The following is a 25925-nucleotide window of genomic DNA, read 5'->3' as shown; positions in this document are numbered from 1 at the left end:
TTGCTGTCCACCTCCTCATGGTGCTCTCAGGATGAGGTACATGAAAATATTGCATAAAGAGTACAGTCTGTAAAAGTTACTATTGTAAGTAACAGTTAACATGTGTCAGTCAGTGTATTAAGCATTTATTTTATTCTTATAGCAGTCTAGCGACATAGGCAGTATTAATACTCTGCTTTCATAGATCAAGAGGTTGAGGCTCATCAAATGTAAGACAGCTGCCTGAGGGAGAATGGTAAGATTTGAATCCAGGTTGGTCTGAAGCTAGAGCAAATTCTCATAATTGCATCACTTTCATTATTTATCAGAATAATAATCACTACATAGCATTATGTGTAAACCAATTGAGGCAGTAAAAAGTTCTCTTTATTATCGTATCTGAATTCTAAACGTGAAAACAAAATAACATTTGCTTTTCATAAAAGTGGAATGCCATGGAGTTCTAACCATACAAATGTGTTCTTCCCTTAGAGTTTAATTGTCCTGAATCCACTCACAGTGACTGAGGAGGAAATAAGACCATCACTAGAGAAACGGCTTGAAACCATTATCAGTGGGGCTGCTCTGCTGGCAGACTCTTCATGCACGAGGGACTTCCACCGGGAGCGGATTATCGCTGAATGCAATGCCATTCGCCAGGCTCTTCAGGATCTGCTTTCGGAGTACATGAACAATGTAGGTGACTGGTTTGCCCTTCTATCCCTAGCCCCTCTTCCCTTGTACTTTGAATATATGCCGAGATACTTTCCGTGTACAAAATAGGATAAATTACAAATGAGTATGTGATTTTACATGGATTGGTTTTCCGAGTGAGTTCTACTTGTTTATTTACAGGGAACAACAGCCTGTTTCTAGGGATGAAATCAGAGCCACAGGGGTATTTACAGGTGATTGTTTTGTTTGTGGAAGTATCTTAATATTAGCTGAAGAAGGGAATCAGGATTGGAGAAAGGAAATTAGAGTTGCACATCAATTTGAGAGATGTAAAGAAGATAGAGGGGCAGATTGCTCAGGCCTAAGTTATGAATAATGAAAGGCTATTGGAAGTTAGAAGTCAGTATTCAATGAAAGCGACGTTACAGGGATCATGAGCTATGTTTGAAGGTGTGTAGAGAGCCCTTGCTGGTTATGTTTTGTTGTTGTTGTTGTTGTTTTATGGAAACAGTGTCTTGCTCTGTTGCCCAGGCTCAAGTGTAGTTGGGTCATCACAGCTAATGTCAGCCTTGAACTCCTGGGCTCACGTGATCCGTTTACCTCAGACTCTCAAGTAGCTTGGACTACAGGTGTGCCACCATGCCAAGTTAATTTTTGTAGTTTTTGTAGAGATGGAGCTTTGCCATAATGCCAAGACTGGTCTCGAACTCCTGGGCTGAAGCAATCTTCCCACATTGGCCTCCCAAAGTGCTGGGATTAGAGGCACCCATGCAGTTTTGGCAGCTCTTAACCTTTTACAAATGTGACAGTGTCTAGTTTTTGTTTGGAATTTTAGCTATCACTCAGAAATATTGGAAATGTCTAAATTTAGGGCAAAATACTTATTTCAAGGTCTGTTGTGTTTCATTTTATATATATATATATATATATATATATATATATATATGTAATATGTATATCTCCATCTGTGGAATATCTGTAACTATTGTTCCCCTCAAGTTCTGGTAACATTTATAAGCAAAGAGAAAAATATCGATATATTGTCAATTATATATTGATTGTGGAGATTTCTTAAATAATAGAGATAAACAAAAGGAAAGTTGTAATAGGAATATTTTGTTCATCTGCATTTTTATAAATAGAATAATTCAAGATTCATGTAGGTATGTTTTGAGAATTATTAGTTACAAAGCATCTGACTTTTCAGGTATGAATTTAAGATTTTTGAGATTGTTCAATATAAGTACTTTGTGTGAATAATTGAAATGCACTATAATTATTTGGTGCATTTTGAGGACCCTTCAACACATTTGATGTACCTTCAAACTCTTAATATTTGATGACTTTGGCTCCTGACCAGAAATCTCTCGCCTGTCAGTAAATCAAAGTTGTAAGGTATTTTCCTTAATAAGAAAATTTTAATAATGACATGTCCTGCTAGAATGCCTGAAGCTAGAATATCCCCATTTTTAGCATATAATATATTCTTAAAGATTTTTCAAGGTAATTCATCAGAAAAAATGAAAAAACACAGAAGATAATACTGTATTGAAATGCCTTCTCCCCTGATCTATAAACTATTATAATTATTATTCTCATCTTTATAGATAAAATATAGTAACATTATATATACATTTAGTTTATCTAGAAATTATAAAATTATAAGTTCAATTTATGTAAAATATAAAGTTATTTCATTCTTTATAGATATAAACAGATATAGGATTTTCTATGTAATTTGTGGGGGCCTAGTGCAAAATGAAAATGTGAGGCTTCTTGTTCAAAAAGCAGGGGAAAGGAGCTGTAACTTTCTTACATAGTCTCTCATGACCTACGAAAGGTTATTTTTATTTAATGTTAGATTTCTAGAGTATAGAGGTACTTATAAAGTGACCACAGACCCTCACAGGTATCTATGGCTCTTTCAAATGACGCTGATCCACCCCAGGCTGTGCCAAGACCCCTGCAAGAAATAGAGGGCAGCAGTAATCACTGGGTGGGAGAGCAGGTGGCTGAGAACCTATCCCAGGAAGTCACTTGGAGGCAGGGCTGCGTATGAGCCAGGGCATGCAGTTCATTGCCACACTGGACTACAAAGATTCAAAGGTTAAATTGTTAAAAATTTCAAGACTGTGGTAGCAGAGCATAAACACCTAAGCCTGGGACCCCTGCCTAAAATTGGGATCCTGTGTGCAGTAGCAGGCCTCTGAAGTCGGCCCTGTATATAATAAACACATATCACATCAAAATAGTGGTGATTTTATGGTTTTCTTAAACTGGTAAAATTGGACTGAGCTAATGAATATTGGAATTAAATAGCAGGAACCAACCTGGAAAACTGTGGAGTGTATTACAGATCTCATGCCCAAGTTTACTTTCACTCCTGGTTTCTATCACAAATAATGCTTCTTTATAGCTGTTGTATCAGTGTCAATGAAACAGAATGCATTTTTTTCTGGAACTAGCTGAACTCAAACCTTTCTCAGAGTTTGTTCAAAGACTTGGGATGGCTCCGGTACTTAAATCCCCATCTTCCTATTTTAAGGAATACTGTATCTCCTTTGGTGGGCCCAGTTGTTTCTTAGATCAGTCAGTAGCTTTTGTAATTGAGCTGTGTTGATGGAGTAAATGCTTGATGATAAGCACAAAAATTTAAAGTGATTAATTCATCAAAACCTGTTAATCCTTTAGGTGAAGGGGGCTTCAGGACTTGGCTTAAATTTTGCCAGTCTGTTGAGTCCAGCATAGCAGTTCAGCAGTGAGAAATGAATGCAGCTTATGTTTGACTCAGGCTCAGTCCACACAACCATATGACTCCTCTGAGTCTAAATAAATTCGCTTCCTTAAACAGATTAGCAAGTCTTGATCATTTTTTAAAATTGAATCTCAACATTCAGTAAATTCAACATCTTGTCATGTTAGTAAGGAATGAGACCAGATGGGTCTATAATGGACAAAACATACAACTATTTAACAGTATTGATTACGTATCTTTGCCCTAATATATACTGTCCTGTTAAATTTATATGAGTGGATACATATGTATATATGTTTGGTTAGTTTTCTATTGCTGCTGTAACAAATTGCCACACACTTCGTGCAATAGAAAACCACACAAATTTCTGTCTCTCAGCTCTGTAATCAAAAGTCTGGCCTGGGCCTACTGGATTAAAAATCAGAGTGTTGGAGGAACACATTATTTTCTGCAGTCTCTAGGGAAGAGTCCATTATTTTTGCCTTTTCCAGTTTGTAGAGGTCACCCTCATTCCTTGGCTCTTGGCCCTCTGCCTCCATCTTCTAAGCCAGCAAGGTCATATTTCTCTGACCCTGCTTCCAACCTCACATTTCTTTCTCTGATCATGCCTTAGAAAGATTCTCTGATTTTTAGCACTCATGTGAATAGTGGGACCCACCCACATTATCCAGGATAATCATCCCATCTGAAGGCCCTTAACCTTAATTACATCTGCAAAATCCCTCTTGCCATGGAAGGCAACATATTCACAGGTTCTGGGAATTTGATTGTGGACATCCCTGGGAGACTCACATTATGTCAGTATTAGTCTTCCCTAGTCTTCTCTGTGAAATCATTATCAATCTTTTCATTTCAAATCTGTTATAGACAGCAGCCCTCATACAGTTTAAGCTCTATGCAGGCGATCACTTGTCTGTTTTGTTTAGTTTTATCCCAAGCCCCAAGCACAATTCATGGCATTTAGAAAAAGCTTAATTGTATTTTTGAATGAAAGAATGAATGAAATGATTGCATATTGTGTATGCCACGTAATGGAGAAACAGCCTCTTTGACATTAATTGAAATGAGTTTCAAGCATCTACTAAATTTATCCAATGGATTGCCTGTTATAAAAGGCCTTATTTTGCAAAGTATTAAGTCTTTTCTGAAAATCAGTGTAAGTATCCAGAAATAAAATTTTTTCATTTTAATATCTGCATTTGGATCCACATCCAGCCATATTCTAGAACAGGATTTTTATTCATTAAAAATATACTTCAGGAAATATTTAGGATCAAAGAAAATATAGCTTTTGTCTTTTAAAACTTAGGGATGTATATTTCTAAGCTAGTTGTGCTGATTTTGTTATATCGCTAGTTTATCTTCTCTGATGTATAACATAATTAAGGAATTTTTTCATAAATGAGACAGAGCAATGAGGCCTGTGAAGAAGAAATGATCTTTAGGAAGTCAATTATTTTTATATGGTGATCTTTTTTATTTGGTGGAAATGGAATTGTAGGTAGGCAGCCATCATGTTTATGAGTTCTAAGAGGGCACCAAGCATGAATATTTTTCTGGGAGTGGGTTGAAATCATATGGTTATAGTTGGGTTGGATATGTTAGATAGATGATGTATAATTATTAGCAAAGTTAATGTTTAGATGATACATGACTATAGGGGATTATTAGAATTGAGTGTGAGATAATGCTGCTACAGTAAACAAGTCAGGCCTGAGCTCCATGCAGGAATTTATCTGCATTTCTGGACCTCTCATCTACCCACTTTATTCTTCTCTTGGTGTTTTATGTGAAAGCACATTGTTGGTTCTCATTACATATATGTTGAAGTGAATGAAGAATCAAATGGACTGGCTTTGTTATTCAGAAAACTATTTTATTTTGTGTCTTGACTTTAATGTATTCCATGTCTTAGGAAATTCTGAAAATTCATGTAAAGCCTACATGCAAAGAGGTGTTATAGGATTTTCCTTTCATGTAGGACCTCCATCCCACTCCTGAAAATCCATTTTGGAAATAATTCCGGCCTCAATTAATTAATTTATTTTTATTTCCCATGATGATAAGGTAAACAGTTGGGAGGACCTATATGCAATGGCTTTTTGAATACAAGAGACAGGTTAAAATTAAAATCCTAAAAATGTAAAAGTAGCTTTCAGCCTATGTTTTTCCTTCTTTCCCTCCTTCCCTCTCTCCCCTCCTCTGTCTCTCCTCCCCTTTCTCTTTTCCTCCCTCCTTTGCCCTCCCACCCTTTTTCACTTCCTACCTTCCTTCCTTCCTTTCTTTTTTGCATATGAGGATTATCATTATCAGCTCAAGCATACTGTATTAGATGCTTTACATTTTTACATTCTTAACAGTTTTCATTATTCTGTAGTGGTAGCAGATTTTTGAGTGGTTGATTTGGTTGGAGACAATGTTTTTTCAGTTTACAGATATCTGGATAACTTAAGAAAGAGAAATAAATAGTATCCTATAATCCTATATTGGTCTGTACAAGAGTGGATGTGCCAAAAACAGAGATATCAACCAAGGTTAGATTGATAAGAGCATGAAGTCAAAGTCCAAGAAGATATAAAGGAATCATCATCATGAAAGAGGATGGGTTCAGATATTGAATCTGGAATATAGGAGCTGATAATTCAATGAGCTGGGAGTTGAGAGAAATAATAAGTAGTGGGGATTTGGTTAAATTGGCAAAAATGTCTTTTTTTTTCTTTCTTTGATTTTCTGTGCCTAAATTAAGGACTAGATATTGGACAGGTATTTAAATATGTGAATTGTGTTGGAAATAAAATAACTTTTTTGTTTCAGCTATTATTTTTCTGAGCTGCTCTGGTTTCTGTCTTATTCCTTTACTAAATGTTCCTTAATTCCCTGGATGACTGTTAAATAATGATTCCAGAATATTTTTTCACAAGTTAAGTTTGGTGTCATGTAAACCTGGCATAGAATGTCCACTTTGGGGTTTAAGAGGAGCTTGTGCAGTGCTCACTGGGGAAAAGGAGGCATCTGGGTTCCTCTGTTGAGGAAATAAATGAGTCTCATAGATCTCTTCTTTGTCTCTAATGTACTCATCTCTCTTAATAATCAAAATTAATAGTGAGAATCCCATGGAAATGCAAGCTATGTAATTGCAGAACTAGTTAAGAAAAGCTGAAATTATAAAAAGTAGGCAGCGATTTTAATTTTTTTTAATAAAAGGGAAACCAATCAGAGCCAGATCACAGGAGGAGAATGAGATAATTTTTATAAAATAAAAATAACTAAAATGTAATGAAGAATATTCTAAAGTGTCAAGACTTAAGTTTTGCAGAGAGCAATCAATACACAGGTGAAATGCAGAGAGAAATACAGGGGTGAAAGTCCCTGAAGGTTACATCCTCTTGATCAGAGAGCCTAAAAGCTGAGAGCCCTTTGTCTGTTGCCTTCCAGGAGAGACAGCCATGATTTCTAATATTTGTAGGGCAGGTCAGTCATTCACTTTGTGGATTGTTTCACCTGATCCTTTCCCAAGAAGTGGGTTCCTTTACTCCTTAGTGTTTAGGCATTCCTCATATACTTAGAAGTTCCTGCTAGGGTTTTTAAACATCAAACTTTACTCAAAATTGTTTGTTACATAAAAATAAAACTAGATTGAATGGCAGAAATGACAGAAATATAGAAGAATCAAAAATCCTTGCATGAAGTTTTAGTTCTAAGTTGGACAAAGTTTAAGGGTCCTGAGCCTAGCACAGTTCCTTGTTAGAAGCTGACAGTAGAATAAGAGGGATTGCTGTCTTAGATCAGGTACACTAGAGGAGACTCTAAAGTAAATTGGAGTACAAAAAAGTTTTATTGGGACATTCTTTCAGAAAATCAACATGTACGGAAGTGAGAAGGCAGATTGGCAGAGAAGCCAACTTGGAATGTAAGTCTCAGCTGTCATATGGGGAACACTCAAGCTGGGATGGCTTTTCAGAATTGTCTCATATTGAAATGGGGGAATGGACCCTTAGAATTCCTGCAACTGTCAATCATTGATTGGACATCATCCTAGGAGCTGTGTAACCTTGGATGCGTCAGGTTCCTGCAACTGAGGACTGTTTCCAGTGAGGAACAGAGATGTGAACCATCAGCAGCTGGTATTTTCAGCTGAAAAGGGAATCCCTTATAAAGGGAATTTGGGTGAAATACCACATTATTCACTACAACAGTTAATAGCAAAAATCAAAAGGTTGTTTTTAAAGCCCTTGAACAATGAGATATTATCCTATGTCAGCAACTATAGTCAGCATATTTGGCCTCACAGAGTGTTTAATTTACTATTGATAATGTTTAGAAAATTATTAAACATGTAATTTGTTATCCAAACTGGGATACTTTTTTTTTTTTTTTTTGAGGTGGAGTCTGGCTGGAGTGCAGTGGCATAATCTTGGCTCACTGCAACCTCCACCTCCTGGGTTCAAGTAATTAACCTGTCTCAGCTTCCCGAGTAGCAAGGGCTACAGGTGGACACCACCACGGCTTGCTAATTTTTGTATTTTTAGTAGAGACAGGGTTTTACGCTTTTCCCAAGCTGGTCTTGAACTCCTGATCTCAGGTCATCTGCCTGCCTTGTCCTCCCAAAGTGCTGGATTACAGGCGTGAGCCTCCGCACCTGGCCAAAACTGGGTTACTTGTGAGAGACAAAAATTTCTAAAATGGTCAAAAGACCTTAATTGATCTACGAAAAGACATCCCAAGCAAACTGAGAGGTGTGGCCACCTAGAAACTATATGACTATAGTATACAAGAATATATATGATGGATTTTGAGAGAGATTTAACACATTTTGCCGACGGATTCTGTATTGGCTGTAATAGTGAAAATATAAAATTTAAATTAAAATGCAATTGGTGTTATTGCAATTTCTAGTTACATAATTCTGTAAGCACTGTGCTAAGAAGTGATGGTTTCAAAGTGCCAACAATTGCAGTCTTAGTTGTCAAGGAGAATCAAACAAATACGTGAAAAGGAACATGATAAAAACCGTAATAGTGGTGAATACTAAGTACAATAACACCACCAAGGGATAAGTGGTTAACTCCCCTGGGGTAGATCAGGCTTCAGTGGAGAGAAAGCACTTAAGCTGGCTTTTAAAGGATAAGTAGGTACTCATGAGACAAATGAGGGAGGTGGGAATTCCAGAAAGGGGTAAGAGCCTGTGCAAAGGCACAGGGCGGGACTTATTTAGGTTGTTTGCTGTGGGAAATACATGAAGTTCAGTTTGAAGTTTGAAATATAGTGGGAAGAAAGAAATGAGGGACATGAGACTAGGTATTGGCCATTAGTTTGCAAATGTGTTTCTTTTAAATACTTGATGAACTTTAAATTTTTTTCCTTCTAAAACAAGCTGAATTTTGATTTTTGCCTATTTTTAGTCAATGTTAATTATGAGGCCCTCATATCATCTTGGCTGTTCTATCTTCATAAATCAATTTCCATTGAAATATTTTATTTTTATTTTTTAGTTTTCTGTAAGATTAACTTTTTATTATTATTATACTTTTAAGTTCTGGGGTACATGTGCAGATCTTGCAGTTTGTTACATAGCTATACATATGCCATGGTGGTTTGCTGCCTCCATTCCCCATTACCCACATTAGATATTTCTCCCAATTTTATCCCTCCCCAACTTCCCCACCCCTTGCTATCGCTCCCCTAGTCCCCCACCCCACAACAGACCCCATTGCGTGATGTTCCTTTCCTTGTGTCCGTGTGTTCTCATTGTTCAACACTCACTTATGAGTGAGAACATGCCTTGTTTGGTTTTCTGTTCTGGTGTCATTTTGCTGAGAATTATGATTTTCAGATTTGTCCATGTGTCTGCAAAAGACATGAACTCATTTTTATGACTCTGTAGTATTCCATGGTGTATATATGCCACATTTTCTTTATCCAGTCTATCTTTGATGAGCATTTGGGTTGGTTCCAAGTCTTTGCTATTGTAAACAGTGCCACCGTGAACATACGTGTGCATGTGTCTTTATAATAGAACAATTTATAATCCTTTGGGTATATACCCAGTAATGGAATTGTTGGGACAAATGGTATTTCAATTCTAGATCCTTGAGCAATCATCATACTATCTTCCACAATGGTTGCATTAATTTATACTCCCACCAACAGTGCAAAAGCGTTCCTATTTCTCTACATCCTCTCCAGCATGTGTTGTGTCCAGAGTTTTTAACAATCGCCATTCTAACTGGCATGAGATGGTATCTCAATGGGGTTTTGATTTGCATTTTTCTAATGACCAGTGATGATGAGCATTGTTTTATATGTTTTTTGGTTGCATAAATGTCTTCTTTTGAAAAGTGCCTGTTGATATCCTTTGCCCGGTTTTTGATGGGATTGTTTTTTTCTTGTAAATTTGTTTTAGTTCTTTGTAGATTCTGGATATTAGCACTTCGTCAGATGGGTAGCTTGCAAAAATTTTTTCCCATCCAGTTGGTTGTTGGTTCACTCTAATGATTGTTTCTTATGCTGTGCAGAAGCTCTTAAGTTTAATTAGATCCCATTTGTCTATTTTGGCTTTTGTTGCCAATGCTTTTGGTGTTTTAGTCATGAAGTCCTTGCCTATGCCTATGTCCTGAATGGTATTGCGTATGTTTTCTTCTAGGGTTTTTGAGGTATTAGGTTTTATGTTTAATCTTTAATCCATGTGGAGTTAATTTTTGTATAAGATGTAAGGAAGGGATCCAGTTTCAGCTTTCCGCCCACGGCTAGCCAGTTTTCCCAGTACCATTTATTAAACAGGGAATCCTTTCCCCATTGCTTGTTTTTGTGGGATTTGTCAAAGATCAGATGGTTGTAGATATGTGGCGTTAATTCTGAGGCCTCTGTTCTCTTCCATTGGTCTACATCTCTGTTTTGGTGCCAGTACCATACTGTTTTGATTACTGTAGACTTGTAGTATAGTTTGAAGTCAGGTAGTGTGATGCCTCCAGCTGTGTTCTTTTTGCTTAGGATTGTCTTGACTATGTGGGCTCTTTTTTGGTTCCACATCAAGTTTATGGTGGTTTTTTCCAGTTCTGTGAAGAAGGTCAATGGTAGCTTGATGGGGATGTCATTAAATCTGTAAATTACTTTGGGCAGTATAGCCATTTTCACGATATTGATTCTTCCTAACCATGGGCATGGAATGTTTCTCCATCTGTTTGTGTCCTCTCTTATTTCCTTGAGCAGTGGTTTGTAGCTTGAAGAGGTCCTTCACATCCTTTGTTAGTTGTAATCCTAGGTATTTTATTCTCTTTGTAGCAATTGTGAATGGGAGTTCGCTCATGATTTGGCTCTCTGTTAGTCTGCTATTTGTGTATAGGAATGCTTGTGATTTTTGCACATTGATTTTGTATCCTTAGACTTTGCTGAAGTTGCTTATCAGTTTAAGGAGATTTTGGGCTCACACGATGGGGTCTTCTAAATATACAATCATGTAGTCTTGAAATAGAGATAATTTGACTTCCTCTTCCTAATTGAATATCCTGTAATTTTTTTTCTTGCCTAATTGCTCTGGCTAGAACTTCCAATACTATGTTGAATAGGAATGGTGAGAGAAGGCACCCTTGTCTAGTGCCAGTTTTCAAAGGGAATGCTTCCAGTTTTTGCCCATTCAGTATGAATTTGGGCTGAACTTAGTAACTTGCTTGACCAATTAAATATGGCAGAAGTAATCTTCTAGGACTTCTGAGGCTGGATCATAAAACACCTTTTAGCTTTCACCTGATTGTTTTGGAGTGATCAACTTTGAGACATTTCCCCTTGGAAAGTAATTCTGGGCTGTATGAAGCCCAACCCGCACAAAGATATCACAACCAGGTATGCACTCTGGATGCTAGAGCTGCATTTCTAGCCAAAAGCCCACATTAACTGCCAGCACTGAGAATATGCTATCTTGTATGTCCAACCTCTTCAAACCTTCATATGGTTCTAGCTGCAACCAAGCTTTGACTGCAGCTGCACCAGAGACCTGATGTGTGAAATCTAAGCTGAGCCTAGTCAAACCAACCATAAGGGAGAATAAAAAGTTGTTGCTTTTAAACACTAGGTTTTAGAATGTGTTCTTACACAATAATAGATAATCAGAATACTATACAATTATTAGGCAAAGAGTTTACTTTGAGAAGAACATAAAGGATCTGAATTACCCTAACAACAAATGTAGAGAGTAGCCTAGAAGGCACAGAGGATAAGTTAGACTGTCCCCTTAGCCATAGTGGTCCAGAGTTGTTAGCAAAAGCTTTATTGGAAAGAATCCAAAACTGATATTAGTAGGTAGAAAGTTTGAAGAAAATTACTATTGGATTCTATTACAAAGAATAGGTTTAGTTAATCCCCATAGACATTTTATATTCTATAAGTTTTGTGTTAAAAATTAGACCAGTATAGGTATCCCTTATAACAGAGATCTGAAGTGGGTGAACCTTATCTAATTATAAGGGTCAAGATTCTAGTGTCCAGTGTGAAAAAAACCCAAGAAACGTAGATAAGTTACACTCTTGCAGAATTCCATTTTAATGAGTTTATTGTGCCTGAGTGCATTTATGCTATAACGATGTTGGTAATTGCAAAAGAAATGATTTTGAAACTTTTCCAGGTGACCCACAATTGATATTTCTAAAATGTACATGATGATCACCTGTTCTCTTTAGTGAGTTAGAATCATTGAATACCTAGTGATTACATAATTTATGCTGTGGAATAGTCACAGGCAAGTATCCATTTAGCCTCTTGCAGTTACTAAGTCTCCTTTCTTCCTTGGCAATATTAAGTGTAGTACTGGGGGCTCAGAATAAAAAGAATATGCAAAGAAAATACAAAGTTGGCAAGTCTTGTTAGCATGGCAGTTGGCTTACAATTGGGAAGAGAAAAATAATTTTTTTGTGTGTTTGGTGCATAGCAGAAATATGATAATATTTGTGATAATTATGTTGTCTTTTGTAGAAACAGAAGCCCTTTGTAATTTGACAACTCCTTTAGAAGTACTGACTGTTCATTTTATTTAGTTTCTAACTTTTATATTAAACCTAGACACTTCTAAAAATAAAACTGAGTGAATCTACTTGATAACTGCTTTTAATTTTAATACAGCTGTTTATGCTATATGGAAAGCCTATCCATCTTCTCTCATTTTTGTCCAAGGAATGCCTCTCAAGGACTAGAAACTAAATTTTAAAAAATCTTTTAATTTTGAAATAATTATAGATTCAAAGGAAGTAGCAAAGATAGCATAGAGAGGCTCTGTGTACCCTTCACCCTGTTTCTCATACAGGTTGCATCTTACGTAACTATATAGTGAGACATCAAAACAAGGACATTGACATATCAACAGAAATTATGCATGTAGTTTTATCACATATATGGGTTTGTGTAACCACCACCACAAAAATGATACAGAAATATGCCATCACTACAAATATCTCTCTTGTGCTGCCACTTTCCAGTCATACCAGTCACACCTGCCCCTCCCTACCCCTGCTCCCTGCCCCAGCCCTATGCCTAACCCCAAGCAAAGGCAAATCTATTCTCCATTTCTATAATTTTCTTACTATAGAGTGTTTTTGTTTGTTTGTTTGTTTTGTGTTTTTGAGATGGAGTTTCGCTCTTGTTGCCTAGGCTGAAGTGCAATGGTGCCATCTCCGCTCACGGCAACCTCTGCCTCCCGGGTTAAAGCAATTCTTCTGCCTCAGCCTCCTCAGTAGCCAGGATTACAGGCGTGCACCACCATGCCTGGCTAATTTTGTATTTTTAGTAGAGACAGGGTTTCTCCATGTTGGTCATGCTGGTCTCAAACTCTCAACCTCAAGTGATCCACCTGCCTCAACCTCCCAAAGTGCTGAGATTACAGGTGTGAGCCACCATGCCCAGACTAGAGTGTTTTATAAATGGAATTACACAGGGTAGGACCTTTTGAGATTGGGTTTTTTTTTTTTCACTCAGCCTAATGCCTTAGAGTGCCATCCAAGTTGTATATATGGATAGTTTATTCTTTTTTATTGCTAAGTAGTATTCCATGGTAGGATGTACCATCATTTATCCATTTGACTATGGTAGGACATTCTGTTGTTTCCAGTTTGGGGCTATTACAAATAGTGCTTCTATGAACAACTCGTGTACATTTTTGTGTGGGTATAAATTTTAATTTCTCTAAGAGAAATACCCACAGGTGTGATTGCTAGGTTATGGTATGTGATGCATAGTTTTTAAGCAGCTACTAAACTGTTTTCCAGAGTGTCTTTACAATTTTACATTCCCACCAGCAAGTATTTAGTTATTCAACACTCTGACCAACACTGGATATTTTTACTGTTTTTTATTTTAGATGTTCTAATCAGTGTATAGTGATAATATGATCTTCATTCTAATAGCCAGTGATGTCAAACATCTTTTCATGTGTTTATTTGCTGTCTGTACATACTCTTCAGTGAAATTACTCATGTTTTTTTGCCAATTTTCTAATAGATTTTTTTGTATGAGTATTTTACTGTTCATTATTGAGTTGTTTATATATTCTCTATATGAGAGCTTTTCAGATATGAGTTTTGTAAATATTTTCTTGCAGCCTGTAACTAATGAAATAAATTTTATCTATTTTTTTTCTTTTACGTGTCATGCTTTTTGTGTCTAAGAATGGTTCACCAAGTTCTAGGTCCAATATTTATTATCTGCTTTCTTCTAAAAGTTTTATATTTTACATTTGATTTTGTATTTATGATCCATTCTGAGTTAACTTTTATGAAGGGTGAGACTTTTCTCAAAGTTCCTACTTTTTGCCTATTGATATCCAGTTGCTTTAGCGCTATTTGTTCCTCCATTGGATTACTTTTGCATATTTGTGAAAAATCAATTTGCTGTACTTGTGTGTGGTTATTTCTAGTTTCTTGATTTATTTTATTGAGCTGTTTGTTTATCTCTTGGCCAATACCACAAATCACTGACTACTGTAGCTATGTAAAAAGTCTTCGGTGGCTCAAGCCTGTAATCCCAGCACTTTGGGAGGCCGAGGCAGGTGGATCATGAGGTCAAGAGATCGAGACCATCCTGGTCAACATGGTGAAACCCCGTCTCTACTAAAAATACAAAAAATTAGCTGGGCATGGTGGTGCGTGCCTGTAATCCCAGCTACTCAGGAGGCTGAGGCAAGAGAATTGCCTGAACCCAGGAGGCGGAGGTTGCGGTGAGCCGAGATCGCGCCATTGCACTCCAGCCTGGGTAACATGAGTGAAACTCCGTCTCAAAAAAAAAAAAAAAAAATTAAAAAAATTAAAAAAAAATAAAAATAAAAAGTCTTGAAATCACTTTATTATTCCTATTCCAATATTCTATTTCAAAGTTGTTTTTAGCTATCCTAGCTACTTTGCCATTCCACATGTATTTTAAAATAATGTTTAATGTCTAAAATGTTTTGCTTGATTTTCTGAGAATTATAAAAACCTGTATATCAATTTAGGAGAATTGATATCTTTACTATGTTGAGTCTTCCAGTTCATGAACACAGGATGTCTCTCCATTTAATTAGATCTTTTATTTCTTTCATTAGCATTTCATAATTTTCAGTATAGAAGTCTTATACATGTTTTGTTAGACTTATACCTAATTGTTTCATTTTTCAGATATTATAAATGTTATATTTTAAATTTTAATTTTCATCTGTTATTGCTAGTATATACAAGTAAAATCGATTTTTGTATGTTTATCTTATATCCTGTAACTCTGCTGAAATCACTTAGTTCAGGAATTGTCATTTTGGTGGATTCCTTGGGATTTTCTATTTTCTACCTGAGATTACAGGCGTGTGCCACTACACCTGGCTAATTTTGTATTTTTAGTAGAGATGGGGTTTCTTAGAAACTTACACAATTATGTCATGTATAAATAGTAGGAATAGTTTTATTTCTTCCTTTTAAATCTCTCTCTCCTTTATTTAATTTTCATACCTTACTGCACTGATTAGAACTTCCAGAAATAGGGTGCATAAGCGTGATGAGAGCTGATATCCTTGCTTTGTTGCTGATTTTAGGGGGAAAGCATTCAGTCTTTTGTTACTAAGTATGATGTTAGCTTTAGATCTCTTTTTGATGGATTTTTAAAAATCAAGATATAGAGGTTTTTCTCTTTCTAGTTTTTTGAGAGTTTGTATGATAAATGGGTGTTGAATTTTGTCATATAAGTGCCTTTTCTGCATCAATTGACATAATTATATGGTTTTTCTTCTTTAGCCTGTTAATATGATAGATTACATTGATTTTCAATATCAAATTAGCATTGCATCCCTGGACTAAATCTTACTTGATTATGGTATACAATTCATTTTACATATGGCTGAATTTTATTTGTTAGTATTTTATTAGAAATATTTTTATCTCTATTCATGAAGAGTATTAATTTGTAGTTCTCTTATAATAGCTTTGTTTTGGTATCACGGTAGTAATAGCTATTTACAAAATGGTTTGGAAAGTGCTCCCTCTTTTTCTATCTTCTAGAAAGATTGTGTAGGACAGGTGTTATATATTTAAATATTTGGCAGTGTTCTTCAGTAAAGCCATCTGGGGATGGAGATTTCTTTTCCAGGAGTTTTAAAATTACAAATTCTACTTCCTTAATAATTATAGAGCTATTTAAATTCTCTGTTTCATGCTGAGTGAGTTGTGATAGCTTTTGCTTTTAAAGGAATTGGATTATTTCATCCAGCTTGTCAAACTTATATGTTAGAGTTGTTTGTATAATCCCTTACGGTGCTTTGATACCTGTAGGATATTTCCTTGTTTGGTTCCTGGTCTTGAAAATTTGTATCTTCTCTTTTTTTATTTGTTAATTTTTATAGAATTTTAACATTTTATTTTGATAGTTTCGAAAAACAGCTTTTTATTTAATTGAATTTCTTGATTTTCATTTTCTATTTTATTTGTGCTCTTATCTTTATTATTTTCTTCTTTCTGCTTGCTTTGAGTGTATTTTGTGCCTTCTTTCTAGATATTTGAGATAGAAGATTAGATTACTGATTTGAGATATTTTTTCTTTCTGTCTCTCTTTTTTAAACTCAAGCCCAATGAAAGTTGGAATATCTTCTCTTTTGCAGATTTTCCTGTTGTCTTTCAATAATCAATTTTCTATTTTGATTTGATTGTGCACAGAGAACACACTCTTTGTGGCTTATTTTTTTACATGAAAATACATGTAAAACGAGCTTATTTTATGGCCTGGGATGTGGTCTATCTTAATATAGTTTAATGGACACTTAAAAATAATATGTATTCCCTTATTGTCCTTTGATGCCTGTAGGATATTTTGTTGTTTCATTCCTGGTCTTGGAAATTTGTTGAAAAATTTAAAATAATTTGAAAACTTGAAAAACTTAAAAATAATGTTGTTAGGTAAGGTGTTCTGTAAAATGTTGACAAGAATCTGTTGGTTAATGGTTTTGTTGGATTTTTCTATATCCTGGCTGATTTTCTATCTAGTTGTTCTATTGTTGAGAGAAGGATGTCAAAGTTTACAACTATAATTGTGAATTTGTCTACTCTTCTGTTCAGCTTTGCCAGTTTTTGCTTGATGTATATTTATAGCTCCGTTGTTAAGTGCATGCACATTTAGGCTTGCTATGTCTTCTTGAAGTACTGACTCTTAATATTATGCAATGTTTCCTTCTCTTAAGGGTAATTTTCTTTACTTTGCAGTCTTCTTTATCTGATACTAATAAAGCAACTCTTGCTTTGTTTTGATTAATGTTTGCATGGTTTATCTTTTTCCATCCTTTTATTTTTACTATACCTGTATCATGATGTGTGAAGTCAGTTACTTAAGGATAGCATATAGTTGGGTTAGGTCTTTAATCTGTTCTGCTAACCTCTATCTTTTAATTGGTGTATTTAGACCATATATATTTAAAGTAATTATTGATGTGGTAAGGATTTTGTCAAATCTATCTACCTATCTATCTTGTATCAATCTATCATCTATCTAATTTGTTTTGTTTGTTCTATTTTTAATTTGTTTCCTTTTTCCTGACTTTTTGTCAGTTACTTGAATATACTTTAGATTATTTTTTAGTGTGTCTATAGTATTTTTGAGTATATTTCTTTATATAGCTATTTTAGTGGTTTCTCAAGATATTACATTATGTATACATAATTATCATAATTTAATAAAGTTGGCAATTTACCAGTTTGAAGAAAATGTAGAACCTTTATGTAATTTTATCTCACTCATTTATAATATAAATGTATTAAATGTTTTCTATATAGAGAAACACCTAAGACAGTGTTTTAATTTTTGCTTCAACTATCAAATACAATTTAGAAAACTCAAGAAAGAAATGTATTTTTACCCATATTTTTACTTTTTTGTTATTTCTTCTGCCACAATCTTCAGAATTACTACTTTTATTTATTTTAATTTGTTTATTGTGATAAAAACAATAAGAGAACTACAATCTTAACAAATTTTTAAGTGAACAGTATATTAAATGAAAACTAGAGGCACAATGTTAGACAACATATTTCTATAATTTAATTGCTTTTTAGATGGAGTCTCGCTCTGTTGCCAAGGCTGGAGTGCAGTGGCATGATTTCAGCTCACTGCAACCTCTGCTTCCCAGGTTCAAGCAATTCTCCTGCCTCAGCCTCCTGAGTATCTGGGACCACAGGTGCACCCAACACACCCAGCTAATTTTTGTATTTTTAGTAGAGATGGAGTTTCACCATGTTGTCGAGTTGGTGTCTTTCTCTTGACCTCGTGATCCACCTGCCTCGGCCTTCCAAAGAGCTGGGATTACAGGCATGAGCCACTGTGCCTGGTATGTTTTGCATATCTTAAACTTTATACCTGTTGAATGGCAACTTTTCATTTCTCCCTCCCCTGGCCCCCAGCACCCAACATTCTATAGTCTGCTTCTCTGTGTTTGACTATTTCATATGCCTCATAATTAGTATGACGTAGTATTTGTTCTTCTGTGACTAGCTTATTTCACTTAGCATAATGTTTGCAAGAATTCATTCATGTTGTCACAATGCAAGATTTTCTTCTTTTTGAATACAGAATAATATTTCATTGTATGTATATAACACATATTTTTTATACATTCACCTGGTGATGAACTTTTTTTTTTTTATACATTCACCTGGTGATGCCATGAGGCCGAGCACAGTGGCTCATACCTGTAATCCCAGCACTTTGAGAGGCTGAGGCAGGCCCATCTCTTGAGCTCAGGAATTTAAGATCAGACTGGGCAACATGGCAAAAACCCGTTTCTACAAAAAATATAAAAATCATCTGGGTGTAGTGGCACACCCCTGTGGTCCCAGCTACTAGGGAGGCTGAGGTGGGAGGATTGTTTGTGCCCAAAAGGTCGAGGCTGCAGTGAGCCATGATTGCATCACTGCACTCCAGCCTGGGAAACAGAGCAAGACCCTGTTTCCAAAAAAGAAATAATAAAAAAGTAAAAAAAAATGTGATGAATGTGAGAGCGCATGTATCTCTTTGAGCTACTTTTTATTTTATTTTCTTCATGTACAAACCCAAACATGGGATTGCTGGATCATATAGTTTTTCTCATTTTAACTTTTTGAGGAAACACCATGCTGCTTTCCAAAGCTGTGACATTGTTTTAAGTTTATGTCAATAGTGTACAAGTGTTTCTTTTCCTTCACATCTTCCCCAATAGTCGTGATCTTTTGTTTATTGATAATACCTTTCCTAACAAATGTGACATAATATCTCCTGGTTTTGATTTGCATTTTTCTGATGACTAGTGATGTTGAGTATTTTTTCATATACTGCTGAGCATCTGTATGTTTTCTTTTGAGAAATGTCTATTCAGATCATTCGCCCATTTTTTTTTATTGGGTTCTTTGTTTTGCTATTGAGCTGCTTGAATTATTTATCTATTTTAGATATTAGCTTCTTATCAGATAGATGTATGATTTGCAAATATTTTCTTCCATTCTATAGGTTGTGTCTTCTCTCTGTTGATTGTTGCCTTTGATGTGCAGAAAGTATTTAGGTTGATATAATTGCTCTTTTCTATTTTTGCTTTTGTTACTCATGCTTTTGGAGTCATGTCCAAGAAATTATTGCCAAGTCCAGTGTCATAAGTTTTTCCCCTATTTTTTTTGTAAGAATGTTACAGTTTCAGGTCTTATGTTTATAACTGACTGGTCCAAAGGTAGTAAGTTATCCCAATTGTTCACAGTTACAGATCACACTCCTGTACTATTCCTATGTTTTTCTAAGAATTTTACAGCTTCAGGTCTTATGTTTAAATCTTAGTCCATTTTGAGATGATTTTTGTACATGTTTTAAGGTAAAGGTCCCAATTAATTCTTTTGCATATAGATATTCAGTTTTCCCAGCATCATTTGTTGAAGGAACTACCTTTTCCCTATTGTGTACCTTGACACCCTTGTTGAAGATTACTTGACTTTATATATAGAGATTTTAAAAACATTTTTAATTGAAAAATAATATGATATGTGTATATATATCTGGGCTCTCTGTTCTGTTACATTGGTTTATATGTCTGTAATTATTTTCGTGCCATACTGTCTTAATTAGTATAGCTTTGTAATATTTTTTGAAATCCAGAAGTATGATTCCTTTAGCTTTGTTCTGTCTCAAGATTGTTTTGGCTACTTGGGGTCCTTTGTGGTTCTATATGAATTTTAGCATTTTTTTTCTATTTCCATAAAAAGTACCATTTAGATTTTGATGGGGATTGCATTGAATCTGTAAATCACCTTTGGTAGTAAGGACATTTGTTTTAAGACTTGTCAAGTGTAGTAGTTAGAAGCGGGGGAAGACTAGAACAAGAGTTTAATCTGTAACTGTGAATAATCAAGATAACTTACTACCTTTGGACCAGTTGGGTATAGGCATTTGAACATTATTAAGACTTCTAATAGATAAATATAGAATGTCCTTATATATATTTGTGTTTTCTTTAAACTTGCTATACACATGCAAATGAATTAAATTGGGTCAATATTTTCATTTATTCTTCAGTGTTTTATAATTTTCAGTGTACAAGTCTTTCATTAAGTTTATTGTATTTTCTTTGTTTTCATGCTATTGCAAATGAATTGTGTTCTCAGTGGTCTTTTCAGATAGTGCTATGGTTTAAATATTTTTGTCTTCTCCAAAATTCTTGTTGATTTTTAATTCCCAATGTAAAGGTATAATGAGTGGGACAATCAGGAGGTGATTAAGTCATAAGGGTGGAGTTTTCACGAATGGTATTAGGTAGGTATCTTTATAAAATGGCTGGATGAAGGCAATTTGTCTTTCTTGTTCTTCTGCCTTGTGCCATGTAAGGATACACCATTTCTCTCATTTTACAACCAAACCTGCTGGCACCTTCATATTTGACTTAACAGCCTTCAGAACTATGAAAAATAAATTTCTGTTATTCATGAGTTACCCAGTCTCAAGTATTTGTTACAGCAGAGCAAATGGATTAAGACAGTTTGTTGTTAGTATATAGGAATGCAACTGATCTTTGTATGTTGATTTTGTACTCTGCAGCTTTACTGATATGTTTTGTTGGTTCTAACATTGATTTGTGTGTGTGTGTGTTTGCATGTGTATAGTCTTTATAATTTCCTTCATGTAAGATTACGTTATCTTCAGAGACAATTTAACTTCTTCCTCTTTAATTTGGATGCTGTATATTTCTTTTTCTTGCCTAACTGTTCTAGCTAGGACTTCTAGTACTATGTTGTACACAAGTAAGAAATTGTACTAAGAGAGAAAGGAGGACATTATAGAATAATAAACGGGTTAATTAGGAAGATACAGCAATTATAAATATATGTTCCCAACATCAGAGCACCTAAGTATGTGAAACAAATATTAACAGAACTAAAGGAAAAGCTAGATAGCAATATAACATAATAGTAGGATATTTTACTATCCTACTTTCAATATTAGTAGAACATACAGACAAAATATCAATAAGGAAGCAGCAGACTTGAGCAATACTTTAGACTTAATGCAACTAAAAAACATGCTCAGAACATTACATCCAAAAGCGACAGAATATACGTTCTGCTCAAATACACATAGAATATTATCCAGGATAGACTACATGTTAGGTTACAAAACAAGTATCAACAAATTTAAGGTGATTGAAATCTTACCAAGTATTTATTTTTCTGACCACAGTTGAATGAAACTAAATGCTAAATATTAATAGCAGAAGAAAAACTAGAAAATTCACAAATATCTTGAAATTAAACAATATATTCTCAAATAAACAACAAGTTAAACAATAAATCTAAAGACATTGAAAATATTTTGAGACTAATGAAAGTGAAAACAAAGCACACTAAAACTGACGGAATGCAGCAAAACCAGTACTAAGAGGGAAGTGTATATGACTGTTTGCGTTCAAAAAGAAGAAAGATTTTAAGTGTACAATCTAATTTTGCATCTCAAAGAAGTAGAAAAAGAAGGACAAATTAAGCCCAAAGTTGGAAGAAGGAAGGGAATAATAAAGATTAGAGCAAAAATAAATAGAACATAGAAAAACAATAGGAAAAAATCACTGAAACCGAGAGATTTTTTTTTGAAAAGATACAAAATTGGCAAACCACTAGCAAAAGAAAGAGAAAAAAAGACTCAAAATTATAAATGACAGAGGAGACATGATAGCTGATACAACAGAAATAGAAAGGATCTTAAAAGACTACCATGAACAATTACACACTAAGAAATTGTATAACCTCGAAGAAATGGTTGAATTTCTAGAAACATACAACTTACCAAGAATGAATCATGAACAAATAACAAATCTGAACATATCTGTAGCTAGTACAGAGATTGAATTAGTAATCAAAAACTTCCCAACAAGAAAAAGCCCAAGATCAGATGGCTTCACTGGTGAATTCTACTAGATACTTAAAGGAGAATTAATACCATTCCTTCTCAATCTCTTCTAAAAATTGAAGGGAAGGGAACACTTCTGAACATAGTAACAAATGACCTAGGGACGATAAACTTTGGAAGGCAGCTATGCTAACCATTATACCACCAATACAGGATGCCAAACTTTGTAAGTTTTACTTTATAATAGAAAAACATAAAAAAAAGGATTGATAAAGAAGATGGAAGCCCATCATGGATAAAATGTTTATAACACAATCTGTATTTTTGTATGTAAAATGAATTAACAGTATATCTCAGTCTACATAATGGGATTATTCGGTAACTAAATGAAGAATGAATGTAAAAAAATACACACACATATATATTAATACAAACACATATACACATACATGTATATACTATGTGTGGCAAATATATATGCTATGTATATACGTGCATATTTAAAATAAGACATTAATGAACTATTACTTGTATCATGTTAATTATTAATGAGAACTAATGATAACTAACATTTCTTTGGTGGCCTGTACTAGATAATTTTCTTAGTGTTATGTAATCATTACAACAGTCCTCTAAGTAGCTAGTTAAAATTCTAACTTTAGACGTAAAAGAATTAGCAACCACTTTGTAGTTGAATTAATGATGGCACCTAGGCAGCCTGACTCTAGAGCTTCTGCTCTTTTCCGTTATTCCTTAGTATCCAGTTAATTCGTTCATTTTATAAATATTTATTGAGCTTCTGTTATGCACCTGGCATTATAAAAGATGCTAAGGATATATTAATGAACCAAAGAGACATGTTTCATGTTCTTGGGAAGCCAACAGCCTACTGGTAACATAGACATAAATAATAGTCCTCTAAATTAATATATCATTACAAATGGAGTAGAAATGAAAGATATATACAGGGTACTGAAAAAGTGAAACCATTTGAATTTAAAGGGAAAGAGGTGACGTAGAAAACCTCTCTATGCGAGAGGCCAAAAGAATAAGTAGATATTATCCAGGCCAAGTGGGAGGTGAAGATGAAAAAAACACATTCCAAAAAACAGAGTAACAGTTGATGCAGACACTCTCTAGTGGAAAAGAGCTTAGTGCCTGTGAGGTCCTGAAAGAACTGACTGGCACCAGTTCAGAGATTGGAGTGTTAGATGAGACTGGGAAGCAGGTAGGCAAGGTAGGGGTCATGCTGGGCCATGCAGCGCATATGAACATTTTATGGTATTAAACTGAATGCAGTGGCTATAGGATTGGAGGGGGTGAAGAATGAGAGGGGAACTTCTGCAAAATCTGTGTAGCTGGTTTGTATAATGAAAAAGTAGGATTAAATGACTTCTTCGGTTGTCCATTTGAGCTAAAAAATTCTTAAGTGTTTTATTCTAATCTCCAAGCATCCGAGGATTTCTCCTTTTCTCACAATATATTGATTTAATCTTTGTAGTGCTAGTAACTCAAAGGCAAAGCTCTTATTGGATTTATAATTCAATGAGAAATACAGCCCTCACATAGGTGTCTGACTTAATGACTCCTGCTAAGGTTGAATTGTGAGATGTTATCCATCTCCTCTCTGAAATATGAATTCTAGGTTAGTGGAATTCATTGTCCTTAGGGAGTTGGTAACATCACCTTTGCTATGAACTTCCTTTGTTTTTAAAAATCCTGTTAATATATTTTAAGATGAAAAGCAATAGAATGCAGGTTATCATATATTTATTTTCAGCTTGATAGTTGAAATTACATGCTAACATTTATTCTTGTCATAAAATTTATAAAGCATTCATAAATTAACTTACAATATGTATAGGCTTGTTTAAAGTTTAAAATATTGAAATGTGTTTATATTTTAACATATTTATAAATTGGATGTAGCTTGTAAAACAAAGGGTGTATTTTTAAATAAAGAATTCTGTTTAAGCTTGGCTGCTGTTTAACAAATGATTGTATTTTATAAGAAATTTCACCATTCTCCCTTAAAAGTGGCTGGCAAAATGCAATGGTTGGCAAATAATCAACTTTTTTGTTTCTTGAATACTTTTACATTGCATTTTCCTTCTTAGCTCTGATAAGCAACTCTAAAATTAATTTTTAAACAGTGTATCTATGAAAAACATGAACATTTTGAAAGTGAGAAAATGTTCCATACCTTATGTTATAAAATACAAAGCAACTTCATTTTGTGTGGCAGCTTAATTAGTCCAATAAAGAATATTGTGTTTTGCTAGCAAATTAAGGTAAAACATACTTTATCCCACCACCGCTTGAGGCCAGGAGTAAAATAAAATATGGAAATCTACTCTAAATTTATACTAATAATTTTGGTGTTTTGAATTTGACAAAGTGGAGGTTAGAAAGATCGCTGTAGTCAGAAAACTTTGGATTTAAATTCTAACTCTGATACCTCTCTATGCCCTGGGGCAAATTTCACAACCTTTCTGAAATTCAAGTTTCTTATCTGAATAAAGGAATAATATAATTACCTGGTCAGATTGTTTTGATGATGACATGAGATAAAGTATATAAAATTGTGATTTTTAAATCCTGGCTGCACATTATAATCACCTGGGAGGCTTAAAAAATTCTCAAGTGAAGGCCCCACCTTTGACCAATTAAATCACAGTCTCTGGAGGCTGTACTCATGCATCAAAATGTTTATTAAAAAGATTCCTGGGTGATTTTAGTATGTAGCCTAAATTGAAAACTGCTGATATAAAAGCATCAGCATAGTGCCTCACTTATGGCAGGCATGTCATAAATGTTAGTTTCATTCTCTTCCTCTTATAAATTAGCTGCCTTCAATTTATATAAAACTTAGATTCCTTCTGGAAAGATAGCCATAAGTATATAGAAGGTTTATTGAAAGATAGGAAAAAATATAATCATTCTCTTTGGCAAAGTATAACAAATAGAAACTATTTTGTGAGTAATTATAAGTAGCCCCTTTCTTTATAGTTAGATGTTGAAATTTAATTTATCTTATCCTATATCAACAGATTTAATTAAAAATGTGTAATTAAAATACTGGAAGACATTGATGAATATGGGTATTAATTATTCATTTGACAATGCTTAAGTTTTATGATATATGCTTTAGAATTATTTGGCATTTTTAAGTCACCATCTTTATATGCATTTTATCTAACTGCATTATGAAATTAACCATATTTACAGATGACTAATTGTGATACTAAATGTCATATATGCTTTTCCCAATTTATTGATTTCTATCAATGGTGTTATCTTTCTCCCAGTGAAACAGGCTCATAATTTTCAGGTCAACTTTGATTTATTTTCTGATATTTCTTAAACACAAAAAAGTACCTACCTTGGCAGTTTCTTCTTCTTCTATTGGTAGTCCAGTATTTTTCAAACTTGGTGGTATGAAGACCTGATCTTTCAGTGAGGTGTGTCTGGGAGCCATTAGATAAGACAGGTAGATGATGAGGCTGAAGGGAAGTTTCCAAGTTCATTCCCTGCCTCCACTTCAAACAGCAACTCTAGATGCTGTTTGAAGTGGAGGCAGGTATACAATTTCACTTGAAAAATGGTTCCTCTGCTAAAAAGAAAGTTAGACAAACACTGGTTTATATTATAAACTCTTACAATATGGAACTAAATT

General features: G+C 34.5%; 1 protein-coding gene across 4 annotated transcripts in view; it reads left to right on the top strand.

Moving 5' to 3' along the window:
• The window catches only part of CTNNA3 (catenin alpha 3), a 1791515-nt gene that overhangs the window by 535441 nt on the left and 1230149 nt on the right, over positions 1-25925 (top strand). For all 4 annotated transcript variants that reach the window (XM_032252666.1, XM_032252665.1, XM_032252664.1 and 1 more), the window contains one exon: positions 472-675. In XM_032252666.1, coding sequence (XP_032108557.1) covers positions 472-675 — 204 coding nt within the window. The remainder of the gene's footprint in view (positions 1-471; positions 676-25925) is intronic.

The sequence above is a fragment of the Sapajus apella genome, unplaced genomic scaffold (assembly GCF_009761245.1).
Source record: "Sapajus apella isolate SASKATOON/1434 unplaced genomic scaffold, GSC_monkey_1.0 scaffold78, whole genome shotgun sequence".
Taxonomy (NCBI): Eukaryota; Metazoa; Chordata; class Mammalia; order Primates; family Cebidae; genus Sapajus; species Sapajus apella.
This window is presented reverse-complemented; position numbering and strand designations above follow the sequence as displayed.